Source organism: Rattus rattus, chromosome X (genome assembly GCF_011064425.1).
Source record: "Rattus rattus isolate New Zealand chromosome X, Rrattus_CSIRO_v1, whole genome shotgun sequence".
NCBI lineage: Eukaryota > Metazoa > Chordata > Mammalia > Rodentia > Muridae > Rattus > Rattus rattus.
The window spans coordinates 4,787,911-4,808,587 of record NC_046172.1 but is presented as its reverse complement, the minus strand read 5'-3'; the positions used below and the strand labels follow the sequence as shown (position 1 = coordinate 4,808,587).

The 20,677-nt window shown below is 37.5% G+C and overlaps 1 protein-coding gene across 1 annotated transcript in view; it reads left to right on the top strand.

Moving 5' to 3' along the window:
* The window catches only part of Efhc2 (EF-hand domain containing 2), a 196,301-nt gene that overhangs the window by 91,560 nt on the left and 84,064 nt on the right, over nt 1-20,677 (top strand). Inside the window, 4 exon segments of the mRNA XM_032890363.1 lie at nt 4,008-4,121; nt 4,834-4,972; nt 11,716-11,881; nt 20,397-20,539. Of these exon segments, the coding sequence (XP_032746254.1) occupies nt 4,008-4,121; nt 4,834-4,972; nt 11,716-11,881; nt 20,397-20,539 (562 nt within the window).

Sequence of the window (20,677 nt, the reverse complement as noted above, 5' to 3'; positions counted from 1 at the left end):
ATTTTTTTCAAAGAAACAGATCTTGATTTTGTTGACTCTCTGTATTGTTTTCTTTGTTTTTATCTGGTGGATTTCAGCCCTGAGTTTGACTATTTTCTGCCTTCTACTCCTCTTGTTTGCTTCTTCCTGTTCTGGAGCTTTTAGATGGGATGTTAAGTCACTCCTGTAGGATCTCTCCAATTTCTTTTTTTTTTTCCTGGAGCTGGGGACCGAACCCAGGGCCTTGCACTTCCTAGGCAAGCGCTCTACTGCTGAGCTAAATCCCCAACCCCTCTCTCCATTTTCTTAATGAAGGCACTTATTGCTATATTTTCTTTTTAACACTGCTTTCATTGTGTCCAAGCTGTGCCTTCATTTTCATTGAATTCTAGAAACTCTTTAATTTATTTTTTTCCCAACCAAGTTATCATTGAGTAGAACATTGTTCAACTTCCATGTGCATATGGGCTTTCTGTCATTTTTGTTGTTATTGAAGACCAGCCTTAGTCCATAATGGTCTGATAGGATGCATGGGATCATTTCAATCTTCTTGTATCTGTTGAGACTTGTTTTGTGACTGATTATATGGTCAATTTTGGAGAAGGTTCCATGAGGTGCTGAGAAGAAGGTAAGTTCTTTCAGGGTGAAATGTTCTGTAGTATCTGTTAAACCCATTTGTTTTACAACTTCTGTTAGTTTCACTGTGCCTCTGTTTAGTTTATTTAAATGACCTGTTCATTGGTGAGAGTGGGTTATTGAAGTCTCTCACTATTACTGTGTGAGGTTCAATGTATGTGTTAAGCTTTAGTAAAGTTTCTTTTATGAATGTGGGTGCTCTTGCATTTGGGGAATAGATTTTCATAATTGAGTCTTCCCTTTAGTGGATTTTTCCCTGATGAGTATGAAGTGCCCTTCCATTTCTCTTTTGACTACTTTTGGTTGAAACTGTACTTTGTTGGATATTATAGAATGGTGACTCCAGCTTGTTTCTTGGGACTGTTTGCTTAGAGAACTTCTTTTCCGCTCTTTACTCTGAGGTAGTGACTGCCTTTGTTGCACAGATATGTTTCTTGCTTGCAACATAATGCTGGATCCTGTTTGTATATCCAGTCTGTCAGCTCTCTCAACCTATGTCTTTTTATTAGGTAATTGAGTCCACTGATGTTGAGCGATATTAAAGACCAATGATTGTTAGTTCCTGTTATTTTTGTTGTTGGAATGGAGTTTTTGTTTTGCGTGTGTGTGTGTGTGTGTGTGTGTGTGTGTGTGTGTGTGAGAGAGAGAGAGAGAGAGAGAGAGAGGGGAGAGAGAGAGAGAGATTCTCTTCGTTTAGGTCTGTGTTTTCTTGGATATGGTTATCCTTCTTGTGTTGGATTTTTGCTTCTAGTATCCTCTGTATTGCTGGATTAGTAGAAAGATATTGTTTAAATTTGGTTTTGTCATGGACTATCTTGGTTTCTCCATCTATGGTGACTGAGAGATTTACTAGGTATAGTAGCCTGGGCTGGCATCTAAGAGTCAGTATGACACCTGTCCAAGATCTTCTGGATTTTAGAGTCTCTGTTGAGAAAGCTGGTATAATTTTTGATAGGTCTGCCTTTTTAAGTTACTTGGCCTTTTTCCTTTACAGCTTTAAATATTCTTTCTTCATTCTGTACATTTATTCTTTTGATTATTATCTGGCAGGAGGATTTTCTTTTCTGGCACATTCAGAAGTATTTTCTTAATTGAGATTTCCTCTTCCCAAATCACCCTTGCTTATGTCAAGTTGATAAATCAAACAAACAAGCCCCCCCCAAAAAAAACCAAACTAGACATCACACTTATGGCAAGTAAAAAAGAAAGGAAGATATGTAAGGAAGGAACCTAGTTTTTGTTGAATTCACAACAATCAGTATTATGAAATATGGGACTCTCTTGAAATTTATTGAGAAGTTTTGAGATGAATGTTCAAAAGCTCCTATAGCCTACCAATGAGATTCCATGGTATTGATTCGGGTATGAACACATACACACACACACACACACACACACACACACACACACACACACACACCTGCTCACACATGTAAATATAATCATACATACTAGTATACTAGTATATGGGAAGGAGATAATCACAATTCCAAGTGTAGTAACTAGTCACCAAATAGCCAGTAACCAGTGACAGTATGACATTGGCATTTTCTTTAGTATGGAGAAGATTCGTCAGACTTGTTTCTACAAATAATGTCAGAATTTGAGAGGAAATGTAACTGGTACAGCAGGAATGACACATAGATAGGCCTGGATTAGAATTGTGGATTTGCCTTTTTATAGCCATGTAAGCATGGACATGCCACTCATGCTCTTTGAACACACATTTCCACATCTTTAAAATGTAGTTAACAGCTCCCGTAACTAGACAGGGTAAATGAGATGTTATAGTAAAAGCCACTATTTGAATCCCCATTTATTAATACCTATCAGGTTACAGAGAAGCAAAGTTCCTTTTCACAGGTCTATTTTGTGTTTTATTTTTAATTTGGTTAAAATATTTAAACCTCTTTCTTACTGTATCTGAAAAGGTTATCAGGAGCACTCATTTTTTATGCAAACAACCACTGGCCATTCAATCCTCACAGGAGACTCTCCCAGATTCTCAGTTTTCTGCCAGAAGTCCTGCTGTGTTGCTTCAAGGCTGTGGAGGGGGAGGTAGAATTTATTCCTCAGGGAGCTCTAGAATATGCACAAGAGGCCACCAGGAGGTATCTGGGAAATCTGTTTTTAGAATGTCTTTGAAAAATAGGTTAAACACGAAATAATGATGCACCTGTCATTTGCAATATATCTTACCATCAATTGCTTCATTTTATTTATTTATTCAACAGCTATTTATTGAGTTGTGTGCAGCCTCTTGAGCTACAATGGAAAAGAAAATGTCTTGTGTTCTGCTTTGTGGAGTATAGATTCTCAAGTGGGTGGGAGTGTGGGTGGGGTGAGATGCAGAAGGGATGGGTATATGCTGGATACTCAAAGCAAGGAATACATTGCTGAGGTGAGAGGGTTGCAGAAGCTGTAGTTCTGAGAGCAAGCCAGGCTGCCAGATGTACTCCATTTCCTGAGCTTAGGACTAGATGGCTTGCTAGACAGAACAAAGGCAGATAGTGAGGGCCAGCAATTCTTCCTTGAGGATGTTTGCAGTTTAGGAAATAGTAAAGATACCTGTTTGCACAATTGGAGAAATATTGAAAGTGTCTTAAGCCCATGGTGTATTGTAACTGTTGGCCTTGTCACTCATGCCCAGTTTGCAAAAACAATGACTCTGAGACTTCTTATATATGAATAAATGCCTAGGACAAAAGCCTTGAAAAATTCTCTGACTAGCTTATAAGTATAACTTAATCATCCTGTAATTCTATTCTAAGTTCTGCCATGTATCTAGATGCCTGGTCCTCAGTAGTTTGCTGCTGTCTCCATCAGTGTTCCATGGTGAATTCTTCCCAGTGCTTGTTTCATCATAGAAATCCAGTCTCTTACTCTACCAGATGTCCCACCTTCTAATCCTGCTTCAGCTCATTGGCCAAAGGCTTTTATATTGACAGATGAAACTTCCATACATTGTACAAAAGATTCCCTCCACAGTGTATGGGGAACTAAGCAGATGACTACTTGTATTCTTGAAGCCTGGGTGTGGTGACAAAAGTCTATAAACTCAGCAGGTGGGAGTTAGCAGAGGAAGATCAGCAGGAAGATCCTGAACTACATGAGTCTGAGTATAAGCTGAGTATACACTCTTGTGTATAAGACCTTGTCTCAGAAACTAAAACAAAGGAGCAAAAAAGCTGAAAACCTATAGGATGGAAGTGTTGGAGGAAAAATGTGCTTTTACCAGAGCTGTGAAGGATGTGTAGCAACAGAACAGGAGCTGTATGGCTTCTTGCAGATGTTAGGGATGAACCATGCAATGCACACTTCTAGAATCTATTTTGAGACTGTTCCATCTCTGTCATGGAGACAGATAACATGTTTTGGTTTTAATCTTACAGTTTGGCCCACCCGGAATCTACCAACCGGGCCAGATAACAGATCGAGCAGTTCTCAATGTGTATGGGGGCTTGTCAGAATGGCGAGCAGATGGCTACCTGTTGGATAAATACCAGGTGAGGATCCTGGTGTTTTACTACTGATTTCTAATGAGACTTTTGAGAACCCTGGATATTGGGGTAAATTGTATATTCTTGCCTTCTGAGCTGGTGAATACAACCAAGAAATACAGAAACATATACATTTTATTGCCATTTGTCCATAGTAAACATATTTAAATGCACATAGAAATATATGCCTTGTGTTGCTTGTGCCAGTACTACAATGTTCAAATAACACTTAGATAGGCTGACAGTATAGCTGAGTGGAGAATATGCTTACTGTACAAATGTGAAGAGCTAAATATAACCACCTTACCCAAAACATACACAAATTCATACACAGTAATGTTCATCTGTAATCCCAATGTTCCTGTGGATGATATAGAAAGGGGAGGAAGGGGGATCCTCAGCCATTCAAAGGTTAACTGGTCTGGCATACACAGTGCCTAACAGCAAAGAGAACCTATCTCAAATGAAATGGCAGGTAAGTATCAACATATCCACAATCTGTGGCACATGTGAATCTATACTCAACATGAACCATACCCATACATACACAACACATATCATACACACATGTACACAAGAAGAATAAAAATTAATTCAATTTTAAAATTTAATTATAAATGATATAATTAAGCTTTTTAAAAAGTTCATTTCTTACAAAAAGGCATGTAGTTCTTGGGCAGATCCATAGGGTCAATGCTGTTTTCCTCTGTTTTATCAGCTAGGAAAAATAGAGCAAGACTTTTACACAGACCAGGACCTGTCTATAGGTGCCACGATTAATGTCTGGGGAAGAAAAGTCCTCCTCTGTGACTGCGATGAATTTACCAAGACCTATTATAAGACAAAGTATGGAGTTGGTAAGTGATATTCAAATACTGGTAAGAAAATATTTTTAATACTTTGGCTGCTTTATTCCCTAGTTAAGATTTTACTTTTGTTCTCGTCACATTACTAAAAACAAGCTTCTATGAGCAGACTCATTGTCTCCATGTTAGTGGAAAGGAAACGGAGGCCCACTAAGCTCAGTCTTCCAATTATGCAATAGAGGGAAAGAGCCAAGAATTAAATTACCTCATGTTAGAGGCTTCCATTTCCCCTGTAAGTCTTTTTTTGCTATGGTACTCAGTATTCTGGAAGGACACTTGAACTAGAAATATTAAATCTCTTCATTTAATTTTTGCTGACCACAATGGATGACACTCAACTTGAGTTCTCTAGGGAAATCTCTTGTGTACCAGTTAGCTTTGCATTTCCTGGTGAGGTCTAGCTAGGTTTCCTGTTTGTCTTTTCATAGGTATTCATTCCATTCTAGGCAAGTAAATGCAGTTTAGTAAGAACTAGTGATTTATTTAGTACCCATTTTGTGTAGGTCAGTACAGTAGGCTAGGTTTATAGACTAGAAAAGGGAATCTGGAACCTGTAGCATATTGCACAATATGAGAGTCTAGAAGCAAGCTGAGGATGTGCTATAAAAACCTTCCAAATCTTCATTTGTTAAACTCCCACTCTCAGTCTCTTGAAGTTCTGCCAGTCAGCTCTACCCACTTCCTAAGCTTGGTCTCTACCCATGGTCCACTGGTCTGCTGTTGTGGGAATAGATAGGATTTACCAGGGTAGGGTTTAGAATGAGTGTGATGGTACCTAGTCTTCTATATAATCTTCCTTCAGTATTTGCAGCAAATTGTTACTAGCCCTTCCTCTATACCTACATGATGCCTAATGTTCTTACATGAAATGATTTGTTTTTGCAAAAAAACCTATACATACCCTTATGTATTCACTCATTCTTTTAATTTGAGACAGAGTCTAATCATATTGCTTAGTCTGGTCTTGAACTTGTAATCCTTTTATCTTAGCCTCCCATGTAACTTGAGTAACAATCAGGTTATGGTGCCTTCCTATTTTAAATCAGTTTTTATATTACTTGTGATATCTAATTTAACATAAGTGTAATGCTAATAGTTGTATTATTTAGGAAAAATGACAGAAAAAGCGTGCATACATGATCAATATTGATACAGTGCTTTTAAAAATCTATGGTGAGCTGAATTTGAGCATGTGTACTTTGCTTACATGGAGGATTGATGGATACTTCTGTGAACTGTGGCATATTTACTTAAACATGCTCTGTGAGTGGTAAGATGGAACTGAACAACTATAGCTCCTTAAAAATAAGATGCTTGGATATTTTGCTTCATTTGACACATTTTGTTTCATTTTATTTTTTTTTATTTTGATTTTGTGTTTGTGGGAGGGTTGTTCTGTTGTTTTTTGGAGAAGGACTAGAATATAAAGTTAGGTGGGTGGGGAGGTGAGAAGGATCTGGGAGGAGCTGGAGGAGGGGAAAACATGGACAAAAGTATTATATGAAAAAATTATAAAATACCCAGGATGCCTTGTGTCTAGAATAAGAGGAGGCCTGCCTGCCTGCCTGCCTATCTTGCATGTGTTTGCCCTGAACATAATAGATCTCCTGGGAAGCTATATCCTGAAGGAAGGTACATAAAGAACACTAAAGTATTAGAATAAAAAGGACTTCCAGTTTTACTAAGAGAATTTGTTCTAACACATCTACATTCTAGATTCATGAACATGTCTAGATTTGACAAGAGTCAGTTTGGTGGCTGGCATCTCACTTTAATATCTAAAATTGATTGTTTTAGTGGACTCAGTTGAACATATTTATTTCAAGGGTCACAAAAAAATTATCCAGGAGTGTGCAGGTGGCAACTGCTCTAGAGAAATTTCTAGTGGACCATAAATCATCAGGGAGGAGAATTTGCCCTTAATAAATATAGGTATCTGTTTAGAATCAGTACACCTTCAGTGAAGATTGGAAATTGGAAATTGGCTCACTGAAAACCATTAAAAACACCTGAAGATTACTTTCATTTAAGGATGTGCTAGAAGACTGACAGTACTGTAACAATTCCAAAACAGCATATGATTTTCTAAACAGCTAGTTCAACATTTGGCTGATGTTTGTCTGCTTAATTTTGAGACTACCATATTTGCTTTAGGGAAAAAGTAATGCTGTAGTGAAGTGTCTTAGTAGCCTCTCCAGGGAATTTTCTGATGAAATGTGACTTCTCTGGTGTGGTGTGCCCTAAAATGAGCCGTCCTGGGTATATGTATCTGCTTCAAATGTCCTGTAGTCTGTTTGTTTCAGTTATACTATCCTAGTGTTTAGTTTCCTTTCATCCATTTCCTTTGCTCCCTCTATAGATTTTATTATATTACATAAAAATATACTTTGTGCCTTTAAAGTCAATGTAACAGCATATTTTATGAAAATTAATGCAAATACAAAATTAGGATTCATTTTGTAGTCACACTGATTTTTTTTAACACTTTTCACAGCATGTTAAAATGTTCTGTTTAACAAATACCATTACACAACATTTTTTTCAAGTTGTAATATAACACTTAATGTTACACGTGACTGTAGATTATATCCATGGCAGAATCTAGAGAAGTGGATTGATATTCTCTAATAACCTTTACATTTGCTTTCTCTGGTTTTTGCGAAGTTAAATGAATATATTTCATGCTACTTAAATATAGTTATTTCTGACACTTAAAAATTAAAGAAGTGATCTTCAGTTTTCTTCATTAGTAGCTATGACATGTTGATAAAAGTATTTATAAGGATGAAAAACTTCTCCGTGTACTGTAACAGTTGACAAAACATTAAAAATCAAATTTAATGAATAATCTGTTCAATATTAATGTGATGGTAAGGATGATAATTTTTCTTATAATTCATGTGGTCTTAAAAGTTAATAAGAAGGAATTTTATACATTATTTTTAGGGTTATTGAAATCCAAACCAGAACAAAATGACAAAATGTCGCTAGTAATTGTGATCCTAGAAGAAAGCAGAGGGGAGGGAAGGAGAGAGGGGAGGGTCATTGTTGGTGGGTGCATCTGTGTGTGGAGGCAAGTGATTGATGTTAGGTGTCTTCTTCCCGGGCTCTCTACCTTAATGTTGAGACACAGACTCTCACTGCACCTGAACTTTGCATGGATACCTTTTGTATTTGTGTAGAAGTATAAGGCTTGATAGAATTCTGAAAAACATTTGAACCTCTTTATGAGAGGCAGTCCCTTAGAAAAATGAGATTCTTTCATTTATTTTAGGACTCCAAGGGAGATGGTAATTTTATAGATGTTTTGCACAGTCTTGTCCAGGGCAACTCCTTTATCAACCAGTGTGGCTGTCTTTCTGCTGGTAGCTTGCCTGTTAGGATGGAGTAGTAGTTCATTCCCTCATTTGTTGATGAGGACAATAACAGATTGCAAGGTAGAAGTCTGCTGCTCTTTCTTATATATGAAGATTTCAAAGGCTTCTAGATTATCTTTCTTGTGCTAAGAATTTTAACAGTTCTTATCTAGGAATGTATGCCTTAGGTTATTTATTAATAAGATTTTTATAATTTCTACTCTCTTTTCTCTACACTGTTTACCTTTTCTCTTTTGTCTCCATTCCATTCTCTAACACTGTTGCTATGTAGTTCTGGCTGAGTTGGTACTCCCTATGTAATACAAACTAGCCATACATAAATTTAGGGCAACTTCCTGATTCAGCCTCCCAATACTGGGATTTATAGGCATATAACACTATACCCAATTTATAGGAATATTTTCTAATCATTGATTTTTGTGATGTGCAAAACCAAAGCAGTAACATATGTATTTATTCTTAATGGTTTTGAGTATTTATATTGAGATTAAAGTAGGACAAACATTTTAAGGTGTCTTTCATTTTCAACAATCAATTCTGGCACTCTCTGAATTCTCAGGACTCCAAAGCAGGAGGAGGAGGAGGACGTGGCAGAAAAAAAAGTCAGTGATCACTTAAGGAGATTGTAACAACAAAAACAGAACTGGTTTATGGTTTTATCACATGGCCTTGATGGACTTCACAGGTTTACATCCCCTCAGCCACCCATAGAGTTAGTGAGGATGGTTGCAGACTAGAACTTACTTTGTGTTTTGGCACTATATAATTTCACTAATCGTTTAACCTAAATATTGACTACAAGCAGTGATGGATTTCCTTTGAAGCTAAGGATGGTTTTATAGTTTTCAAGGTTCTTCCTTTATCGGGGTCCTAGTCCAAAGCTCTGGCCTATTTTTGTCTTCATAATCTGGCATTCTTTGGTTTGAAGCATTTTTTAAAGTTATGCAAGCTTCAGATTTCCTAAAGTGTGGCTCCATCTGTGGGTTATTAGATCATACAAGGTGAACTTTGAGGAAATTAATTGGTCACATTCCCAAATAATGCTTCCACCTGAGATGGCAAGTAGAATCATTATACTCAATTTCTATACACAGTCTCTGCATTTTGTTACAATCTAGTCAGTCATGGTTAGGCATTGACATCACATATGTGTACAAGTCATTTGGAATTAGAGAAATCAGTATATTTGGAAGACATGAGTGTTTCGGTATCTACCCAAATACCCACCCCAAAATATAGAATATATTTGTGGAGATGCTTTGTACAAAAGCATGCACCTTTTAATTTGCTCAATATTTCTGAATTCCTGAAATAGGCAGGGTAGATGGGGTGATGGAAACCCAGTGACAGCCAACTTCTCATTCACATATGATTCTGTGGCTTTGTGAACTTATGTGAGCTATCCTGGGAGCTGTGTCTTACGGTTGAACCTTGAGCCAGGGTTTCCAAAACGGGTCTATATGATGTTAGAAAAGTCAAGGGTTAGGCAGTAGAAGAGTTCTCGGTTTTTATACACTAGATGGCGCTGCGGGTGCAGAGGAAAGCTCTAAATTGGCTCTTAAATCTGTTGCAAAAATTAGGCAGTTAAGAAAACAATACCATGTTTCAGACTAGTAATGAAGGCTGGAGAATATATTCTTAATGACTTTGTGATTAAGAATCACCATTTTTGGCTAGTGCACTCAGAATAGGATGTAGAATTGTATGTGTATGTCCCCTGTTGGAAGAAATTGCTCAGGCCCCAATTGATTTTCTGATTATATAAAGCTTTCTTGCCATTTCTGTGATCCTTGCACTAGAACAAAGGTAGCAGACAGCAGTAATTTTGATGTAATGGTGAGCAAGGATAGAGTCTACTGCAATTTAACTTTGAAAATTTGAGCTTTTCTCTTATTACTAAGATGTCTCTTTAATTGCAAATAGAGCAATAAGAGAGGATCTGGAGACTGTGTACGGATACTGCTTTCCCCTTTCACCCAGCCAGGACAAAGATTTGATGGCAGTTCCTTTGTCAACATGTCTGCTGTGAGCAATTTCTGTTAAGATGGAACAATATTCTTCTGAGAATTGTGCTTCAAGAAACCACACACAAAGGCAACTAGGAAATCTAAGAAAAGTTGAATGATGAAAATGTTTTCAAATTGGAATTAGAAATGGCTTCACACTCTTGGCATTTTGATGAATTAAAAGATGCACTTCAATTGTAGAATTACACTGTATTACATGACAAATTGATGGGTATTTATTTTTCTAATGGTGTACCAAAATATGGATCCTTTCTTCTATTAGAAGTTTGATCATGGAAAATAAAAGAAAATATTTATATTTGTAGAACTCGTTTTGTTCACAACTGAAACTATCAAGTATGGGAAAGACAATGAAAGTGTCTGTGTGTTTCAGCTTTGTTTTAGGAGATGCTCTAGAACCTCCTTGGCTGTTTGTGGTGAGTCATATACAATGACTTGATTAGATGGGGTTAGTATGATATTCATTCTAAAAAGCACAGTTGCTTCTTAGAGAGTACATAGCCCCATAAATGATTAGCTAAGGACTTCTACAGGTATTAAAAGTATGTTCCTACCTCTCCTTACACCTGATAAGGAAAAAATAAAGTGAACAGTATTGATCCCATCGCACTTGCTTGGAGAGTGGAAGCAACTGGGGAGCCTTAACTCTTTGGGTTTTTGCTTCATTACAGCTACAGTTGCAGTTTTATCTGGAGCAATAACATGAATGACCTGGAGCAGTGGCTGGTGACAGGAGGGGATTTTTATTTTTCTGTTAGATTTTTAATAGACACTGAAGTACAGTGTTTGGGGGGTGAATTAGGGATAAGGAAGAGAGCTTAAAAATGGATCCAAGGAGGAGCTGCTGGCTAATTGGTCAAGTTAAAAGGGAAGCAGTCAGAAGTCAGTCCTATTTGGAATAATTTTTATTAGAGAGTGTTGACTGAAGATCAGAAAGGCCAAATGACAGGTGAAAATATGGAATTGATGGCATGTTTCAAGTTTGAGTTTCATATCATTGGAAAAACTCAAGAGAAGAACAAAATAATATTCACAAACAGGGATGTGAGGTCAAAAACATTAATAGAAAAAACATTAATATTTACTTATTTGACAAAGATTTTCTCCTTTTTTTCTCTTTTGAACCAATGACTATTAAGTGAGCTCTGCGGTTTTTATAAAGATGATTGAAACCAACTCTCATTGGATTTTACTGTGTTTTGTTTGAAAAAGTTTAAAATAGTCTACAAAATCTCCATGTTCATCTTGAAATAATAACAGACCTTTCAAAACAACTATAATCACAGGGCAAAAAAATATTGATGTTTTGTTTGCCTATGTTTTGTTGTAGATAACTTTACGCCTATTTCATGCAAGCCTCCTCCTCTTCCAAAAATAAAAAGGAAATACCCACCTTACACTGGCTTTGGGTCTGAAGAGGATTCTTTCCGCTCCTGTGTGAGCCTCAAGCCCACACCTCATCGGAAGAACTTCAGAAAATTCATGGAACTAGACAGGTGCCTAAGGGGACCCTGATTATAGTCCTGTCTTTTACAAAAGTGTTTGTAATTTATGATATAGCCCTCTTGTTGCAAGAGCTTACACAGCTCATCTGATTTTGAGTTCAGGGACAAGTTACTATAGCTTTCTAATAAGGTTGACGAATCCACAGGTATTGCCAGCTTCTTGCTTGAGTACTTAGTTTGATGTGTTATTTGGAGAACTATAAAGCCATATCATGCCCTGCCTGTTGACTTTCCATTTCTATTTGCCTGTCTGTCTTTCTGTCTCTTGAGGAAATAATGCAGAGGAGAAATCAACAGATTTCAAGGGTCAGAGGATGCATACTTTTGGATTTGTGAGCCACATAGCCTTCATTATAGCTGCTCAGAATGACATTATAGTGTGAAAGCTACATGGACAGAATGTAAACAAATGTGTAACTATATTCCAATAAAACATTTTATGGACATTGACATTTGAATACCATAAAACTTTTATATATTGCAATGTATTATTCCTTTGATATTTTTCTTTTCAATCATGTAAAAGTGTACAAACCACACTTAGCTCAAAGGCATACAAACAGGTGGCCAGCTGGATCTGTCTCACAGATTCGGGTTTGCCAACCACCGCTAGAGAGATTTCAGTGGTTTATAAGTGTTTTTCAACTTATAATTTTAGAAAACTCAAGTTCCTTTGACTTGAGAGGCTTGGTTTGAGTTCAGTAGGAGTAAACTGCTTATATTGCTGAATGTACTTACAAAAGACAGATTTTCCAAAGTATCCCTAATATACATGAGTCACAATCTGCTCCTGAATTGTACATGGGGAACATGAGCACTGGCTATGGATACCTTTTGGTTCTTCAGGATGAGCAGGTCTTGCATAAAAAAAAAGTCAGGGAAAAATTGTAGGGAAATGTTGCAGATGCTTGAATAGGATGTAAACTAAAAATTGTGTTTCTAAGTGACAGAGATTATTGGTTGAGAGATGCTGGGAGGAAATGATAAAGGGAACATATATTAAGATTCGAAGAACAAAAAGCATACTGAATTTGGTCAAACTGAATGTGGTCCCATGCTGTTGTCACAGATTTGAAGGAAAGGGAACAAACTGTTATGCTCTGTCTATAAAAATGGTTTAACTGCTTGCCTATGAATTGTATGGAATGTGGGAAGGTATGCCTTTGCTGTGGCATGGTGTCATTTGTCTTTCAAGAAATCGGTTTATTTTAAAAACTTCATTTTAAAAAAAAAATTTTAAATTGTTTGCTTTTTTTTTTTTTTTCTTTTTTTCGGAGTTGGGGACCGAACCCAGGGCCTCGTGCTTGCTAGGCAAGCGCTCTACCACTGAGCCAAATCCCCAACCCCAATTCTTTGCTTTTTAAAATGTGGTCCTCATACTTGATAACATGTTAATTCTTGTGCTTCCTTCTTGTTGAACTGAGAACAAAATGGTGTGGTGAGACCCAGCAATCTCTTTTCATAGTCATCATGGGGAATTGTGAGGCATACTGGTGTTTGAGAATCAACTGATTTTTTTACATTTAAGAAGGCCATCTACATGTCAGTGTCGTCTTGTTGATAACAGTATTCTGGTTAGGTTCTGGGGTAGACTTCGATGGACTCTCTTTCAGTAACTACTATTTTTAAGAGCCACCTGGAGGATATGGGCAGGAAGAATGTCCCTATTATAAAAGGACACGGAAGTTTTCTTACAGCTAAATAAAGTGAAATATTATCCAGGGTGTTACTTCTGGAACTCAGAGAGAAATAGTTCTTTGTGTGTAGTTGACTTAGTTTTTCTGTCTGCTCTTTAAAGTTGTCTTCAGGACCCTGACTACAAATAGAATTATACATGTAAGTAATACTGTTGTGTTTGGAGGACAGGTATATAGGCACACATGTCTCTAATTTCATTTCTTTTTGTCCACCACTTGTTTTGTGTCAGGAATATACTTTCTTCAAGCTCCCCCTACACAGTGATCTTGTTTCCATGGTAACTGGCACAAACTGGCTTCACAGGACTAAAGTACTTTGTTCTCTGTATGCCCACAATACTCTGTCAAATATTCTTGTAATAATAATAGTACTAGTGATGACAAGCAGTTAGTGGTTTGCTGCGCATTAACTACTTTTATAAAATCTGATTTCCTAAAATCCCTTAAGACACCTTAGAAGAAAGCAGGTTATATTCTTGCACCTATTCTTCAAAAGAGGAAAACCAGACTGCAAGAACTCTGCAACTTGTCCAAGCTCACAGCTAGTTTTTAGTTTAGCTAGGAACTAAATCCAGGGAAATGCTACTTCTAGAGTAAATTCTTACTTATTACATGACTTGGTGATTACTCACATATGTAATATATGAGTTCCTCCAGACTAAGAACTACTTGAAGTAAGATACTGGCAAATATTTCACCTAATAAGAAAAGGTACAGATGAATAAGTATAGTGGTAGGGAAAATGTTTGCTAATCATGTTCTTTTAAAAAATATGTCTACCGTATCAGTGTTTTGTCGCATGTAATGTATGTCTACCACATTCATGCATGGTGCTGTTAGATTTCAGAGAATGGCATCAGATCTTCTGGAACTGAAGGTGTAGGTAGTTGTGAGCTGCTATGTGGGTGCTAGGAACTGGACCTTGGTCTTCTTCAAAAGAAACAAGTGCTTAACCATCTGTCCAGCCCCACTAAGCCAGTTTATAGTGATGGGCCAAAGTAAAAGGAACAAAACAGGTAGCTTCTTAACAGGAAAGTTAGCATCCCATACTTCAGCTATTCTGACCATATAGCTTCCAAAAGTCATTGTTTTTAATAATAATATCAATATCAATATTTTACTGCTTTCAAATCTTATCCATCTATTGTTTCCACAAACCACCCCCTTAATTTTTCTATTATTATCCAAAAAATGAGTCTTTATATAAAGACTGTGTATCTCTAGATCAGTGGTTCCCAATCTTAGGGGTCACAGGGGTCAAAGATATTTATATTGTGATTCCTAACAGCAGCAAAATTATAGTTATGAAGTATCAATGAAAATAATTTTATAGTTGGGTGTCACTACCTCATGAGGAATGCTATTATAGGATTCTAGTTTTAGAAAGATTGAGAACTACTATATTAGAGGTTTTATTACTGTTTGTTGATTTTTAGAAAGTTTATAGTTATAGGTTGTTGTAAAGAGCTTGGTTGACAAATATGTTCCAAGGACCTGCTGCGTGATAAGCATTTATTTACTTAGGTGCTTGTGATAGATTCATCAATGAACAAAGCATCCATAAAAGCCCACCTTCCCTCATAAGACTTTATTCTACTTGAGTGAAATATGCAAGAAAGTAAAAACACTCAAGTACATCAAATACTACATGGGGTTTTTTTCCATCTTTATTAAATTGGGTATTTCTTATTTACATTTCAAATGTTATTCTCTTTCCCGGTTTCCAGGCCAACATCCCCCTAATCCCTCCCCTCCCCTTCTATATGGGTGTTCCCCTCCCCATCCTCCCCCCATTACTGCCCTCCCCTCAAGAATCCCATTCACTGGGGGTCCAGCCTTGGCGGGAACAAGGGCTTCCTCTTCCACTGGTGCTCTTACTAGGCTATTCATTGCTACCTATGAGGTCAGAGTCCAGGATCAGTCCATGTATAGTCTTTAGGTAGTGGCTTAGTCCCTGGAAGCTCTGGATGGTTGGCATTATTGTTCATATGGGGTCTCGAACCAGTATATGGAATTTTTAAGTACCACATTATAAAAAGGAAAACTTTAATTTTCCATGTAAGTGATCTAGTTGTATATATAAATGGTGAATATTTCTAGTTGCAGTTTTCAGCAGTGCTCTTTTTTTTTTTATTGAATATTTTTATTTACATTTCAAATATTATTCCCTTTCCCTGTTTCCCATCCATAAGTCCCCTATCCCATCCCCATCCCTTTCTTCTATGAGAGTGTTCCCTCTCCCCAGCCATTCCGGCTTCCTGCCTCCATGCCCTGACATTCTCCTACACAGGGGGGAGGAGGGGTCCAGCCTTGGCAGGACCAAAGGCTTCTTCAGCAGTGCTCTTGCTGACCTTTCTGAGGAAAAGAACCGTTGGAGATTGGACAAGAGAAATGACTTGACTAGGCTTGCTGCTTGGAAGAATCTCTCCAATGAAGTGTTAAGAATGGACTGTACAAAGACAGTAGACGATTTAAGACAACCCATGGTATTGCTTCATTAGTCCAAGAGAAAAGTTATCATATCTGGTTAATACTGTGGCAGGGATGAAATGAAATGGCAGATTCTGCAAGTATTTTGAATGTAGAGCTAATAGGATTTCCTAACAGATTAGATATGAAGTGTGAAAGAAGTGAAGAGCTACAGATATCTCAAGGATTAGACCTGAGTAATCGGAAAGGTGGAGAAGAGATGGCAACCATTGAGACAGGCAGGACTACAGGTCTAATAGGTTTGGGAGCAAGAACTCAAGTTCAGTTTTAGAACAACTTGAGATGCCAATTAGATATAAGATGAAAATGGGTATGTGTTGAGGGTGTTCAGTAGACAGGTCTGAGTTGGAGATGTAAATTTGGAAGTCTTCAGCATGTAATTAGCATTTCAAAATGCCAAATTGAACTAAAGCTTTCAGACTGTGTTTGATCACCAAGGATGAATAGGTGTCAAGAACTACATGAAAAAAAACCTGGGACCATCCCAAATTAAAAGAGTTTGGAGAAAAGAGTAGTCATGGAAAGATGATGACATGAGGCAAACAAGGAGATAGGAGTCACTTAAAACTAAGAAAATGCATAATGTAGTAAGCAAAGTGATCAAAAGTGCCATGGCAGAAGTTGCTAATTAGTAAAATTAGATGCAGGGGGGGGGGAAGCTAAGGATTGTATTTGGTATTATGGATATGATAGTTTTTGTAAGAGAAGTTTAGGTGAAGTAACCTCTTACTAATAGAAGTGGACATAACTGAAATGGGAATGGGCTAGGCCTATGACTTACTGGTATATTTTAGGGCTTTGGTGTCATCTCCCACATAGGAAGACAATGGGGAAGGAACAGTGGGGAGATTTCAGTGCAGTAAAGATAGGTAACTTGGGCTGTATGTAGAAAACATTAAGACATGCATCCTATATCTAAGAATTTACAGTTTGGTTTGGGACAATGGGAATAAACACATTTTAAGATAACCAGCCAAGAGTACAAGTCTGTATAGTTGCTAAATTGGGTGCAACATCACTGTTGATGCAAGATATTTGTGTAGATGATCACCTGGGAGGGTGGAGACTGATCAGAAGGGGTCAGGCATTTAATAATTGGTTTATATGAAGGAAATATTTGAACATACTTGGAGTGTTCTTACAATTTGCTCTGAGGACCATCTTGTCAGACTCCCCTGGTAGCATATTAATGATGCAGTTTTCTGCAAATATAAGCTCACCTGTGAGCCTATATTTCTGGTGGTGAGATTATGGATTCTGCATATGTTAAAAAGTCCTCCAGGTGATTTTTACGTATGCTAAATTTCATGAATGACTCAATTTTATTTAGTAGCTTCATATTGCCAATTGATAAGACCTCCAGAATATGAACTTTAATGGGAAAAATGAATAGCATATTCAAATATTCTAAGTAAATATGTACACTTATAAACTTAAGTTCTAAGATGTTAAATTTAAAATAGTATTGATTTAGATTAGACCTCATTCAATTTTATATTGATATTTTAGGCATCTGTAACACTATGAGTATTTCATAAGAGGGGACTCATGAATTTTTCATAGTTGTAAGTTCAATTGGTATCAGAGAAGGTGATTGATAGAGTATAGCTGGCCCAAATAGTTATATAAGGTTCATCTGAAGCCTTGGATCTGGATACTTAAGAAAATCCAAATTATGACCATGCTGCCCTAGGATGAGCCATACAAACTGTTGTGTTCTGTCTCACCCAAGGCCTAAAGCTGACAATCTTGCCACTGTGCTTTTCTAGCCCATTTTCCTGTACAGTCTTAGAAAGAGATGAAGAGGCACTGTAGGCCTCTGTAAATTAGAAACCTTTGTTGTAGATCTTACCAGTGTGGACACAAAGACTGAATTTCAGAATAAGAGAATTTGCAAGTGATGACCACTCTTAGAGTTGTAGCAGGGAAAAGGACATGGTTGATTTTAGCAGACACTTACAAGGGTATTGGGTTTTGATTATTTTTTTTTTTCAGGAGTTTCCTGTTCTTTTTGTGAGGGTTTTTTTTTTTTAAATTTACATTTCAAATGTTATTCCCTTTCCTGGTTTCCCAGCCATAAGCCCCCTATCCCATCCCCCACTTCTTCTATAAGGGTGTTCCCCTCCCCTTCCACCCCCTCTTCCTGCACCCCCTGACTTTCCCTTACACTGGGGGTTCAACCTTGGCAAGACCAAGGGCTTCTCCTTCCATTGGTGCCCAACAAGGCCATCCTCTGCTAAAAATATAGCTGGAGCCATGGGTCAGTCTTTGGGTAGTGGCTTAGTCCCTGGGAGCTCTCCTTGGTTGGTGTTATTGTTCCTGTGGGGTTGCAAGCCCTTTCAGCTCTTTCAATCCTTTCTCTAATTCCTCCAACAGGGTCCTGTTCTCAGTCAGTGGTTTGCTGCTAGCATTACGCCTCTGTATTTGACATACAATGGCTGTGTCTCAGGAGATATCTATAACTGGTTCCTGTTATCATGCAATTCTGAGCTTCATCAATCTTATCTGGTTTTGGTGGCTGAATATATATGGGCCACATATGGGCAGGCTCTGAATGGCCATTTCTTCAGTCTCTGCTCCAATATTTGCCTCTACATCCCTCCTATGAATATTTTTGTCCCCCCCCCTTTTTTTTTCTTTTTTTTGGATCTGGGGACCGAACCCAGGGCCTTGTGCTTGCTAGGCAAGCGCTCTACCACTGAGCTAAATCCCCAACCCCTTTGTTCCCCCTTTTAAGAAGGAGTGAAGCATCCGCATTTTAGTTATCCATTTTCTTGCGCTTCATGTAGTCTATGGATTGTATCTTTGGTAATTCGAGCTTTTGGGCTAATATCCACTTATCAATGAGTGCATACCATGTGTGTTTTTCTGTGATTGGGTTACCTCACTTAGGATGACATTTTCTAATTCCATCCGTTTGCCTATGAATTTCATGAAGTATTGTTTTTGATAGCTGAGTTATACTCCATTGTGTAGATGTACCACATTTTCTGTATCCATTCCTCTGTTGAAGGGCATCTGGGTTCTTTCCAGCTTCTGGCTGTTATAAATAAGGCTGCTATGAACATAGTGGAGCACGTGTCTTTGTTGTATGTTGGAGCATCTTTTGGGTATATACCCATATTTGTTGGAGGGCTGACTTTTATTGGCTGATAATGGCAGTTGTGCTTCTATGAAACCATGAATTAGTTCACTGTTCACCCAACTAACTTTGGGGACTATTTCTTTTATTTTTAAGATAGGTTCTCACTGTGTAGCCCAGGCTAGCTTCAGACTTATGAACTCAGTTTCTCAGTGCTGGAATTAAAGGTGTGTTATATCATTACTTACCTGAGAAAATTTTCAATTTTACTTGATTCAATCTTTAACCAACTAATCATGCATAGAGTTCTAAGTATATCTCTTATCTTTATGAGTATAACTTTTTGCAAACATTTAGTGTAATACATTATAATGTAAAAATGTGTTATAGCAGATAATGTTTATTAAGACACCATTTTCCCATGGAAAACATTAGATGTGTAATGGCTATATACAATACAAATGATATGTGTGTTAAAATGGAGGCATGGGCATAAAATCTTTATGAAGGGTAGATGTTAATGTTTTCCTTGAAAGGAGTTGAGGATGTTCCTGGAGAGATGTAGTAATAGATAGGGGTATATATGACCTGCAAGGCAGAAAATTTCTAAACTTGTGACAGGTTTCTCGGAACCCAGTAGAGCTCTAGATTGGCTCAGGCCATTATGCTAATGTTTGTCCGTCTGCCTGACAGAATTGCAGATTGTTGACCAGCTTCATGATTAGAAAACAGCTGATTAATTCACCTGTTTCAAAGCAGGTGTTTATGTCCCCTTTTTTGTGTTTCGTGACATTTTGGTTGTCTACATTATCATGAGGGTACATGTGTGTGCATGTGCCCGTGGAGGCCAGAGATCAACCTTCGGCATTCTCCAGGAGCCACTTAGCTTGTTTTGTTTTGTTTTTTAAGATGGGATCTCTCATTGGACTAAGGATTAGACTTGGTTGGCTGACCAGTGTGTTCCAGAGAGCTGCTTGTCTCTCCCTTCCAATGCTGGAATAATAAGCATGTGCCACCAAGCCTGGTTTTCAATGTATTTCCTGGACTTATAAAGAGTAGGAAAGATTTTATTCTACTGAGAAAAGTATTTCAATGTTTATACTTAGAACCTTGGTAATAAGATGTTTAAGCAGTTTAGAAAAGCACAAACTTTTATATTAAAGCCATAGCATACCTTAATATTATATATTAATAGAGGCTTACTTGTATAACACTCTCTCATCTCTCTTCTGTTTAGCTTTGGAAACGTAAGCAATATACTCCGGTATTTTGCAAAGCTAATTACACACAAATGTGCTGATGTGGACAGGATGTTTGTCATTGCATTTTATCTCAGCGATGACACAATTTCAGTGTTTGAACCTATAGAGAGGAATTCAGGTAAGACACTTACCTTACTCAGCATTTTCCTCAGAACTCTTAGCTGCGTTTTCCTTTTGAAAATTAGGGAGTACAATCTTATTTGATAGCCTAGAAGATCTATGATAATAATTTTCTAACCAATAAATTTCTTCTTAC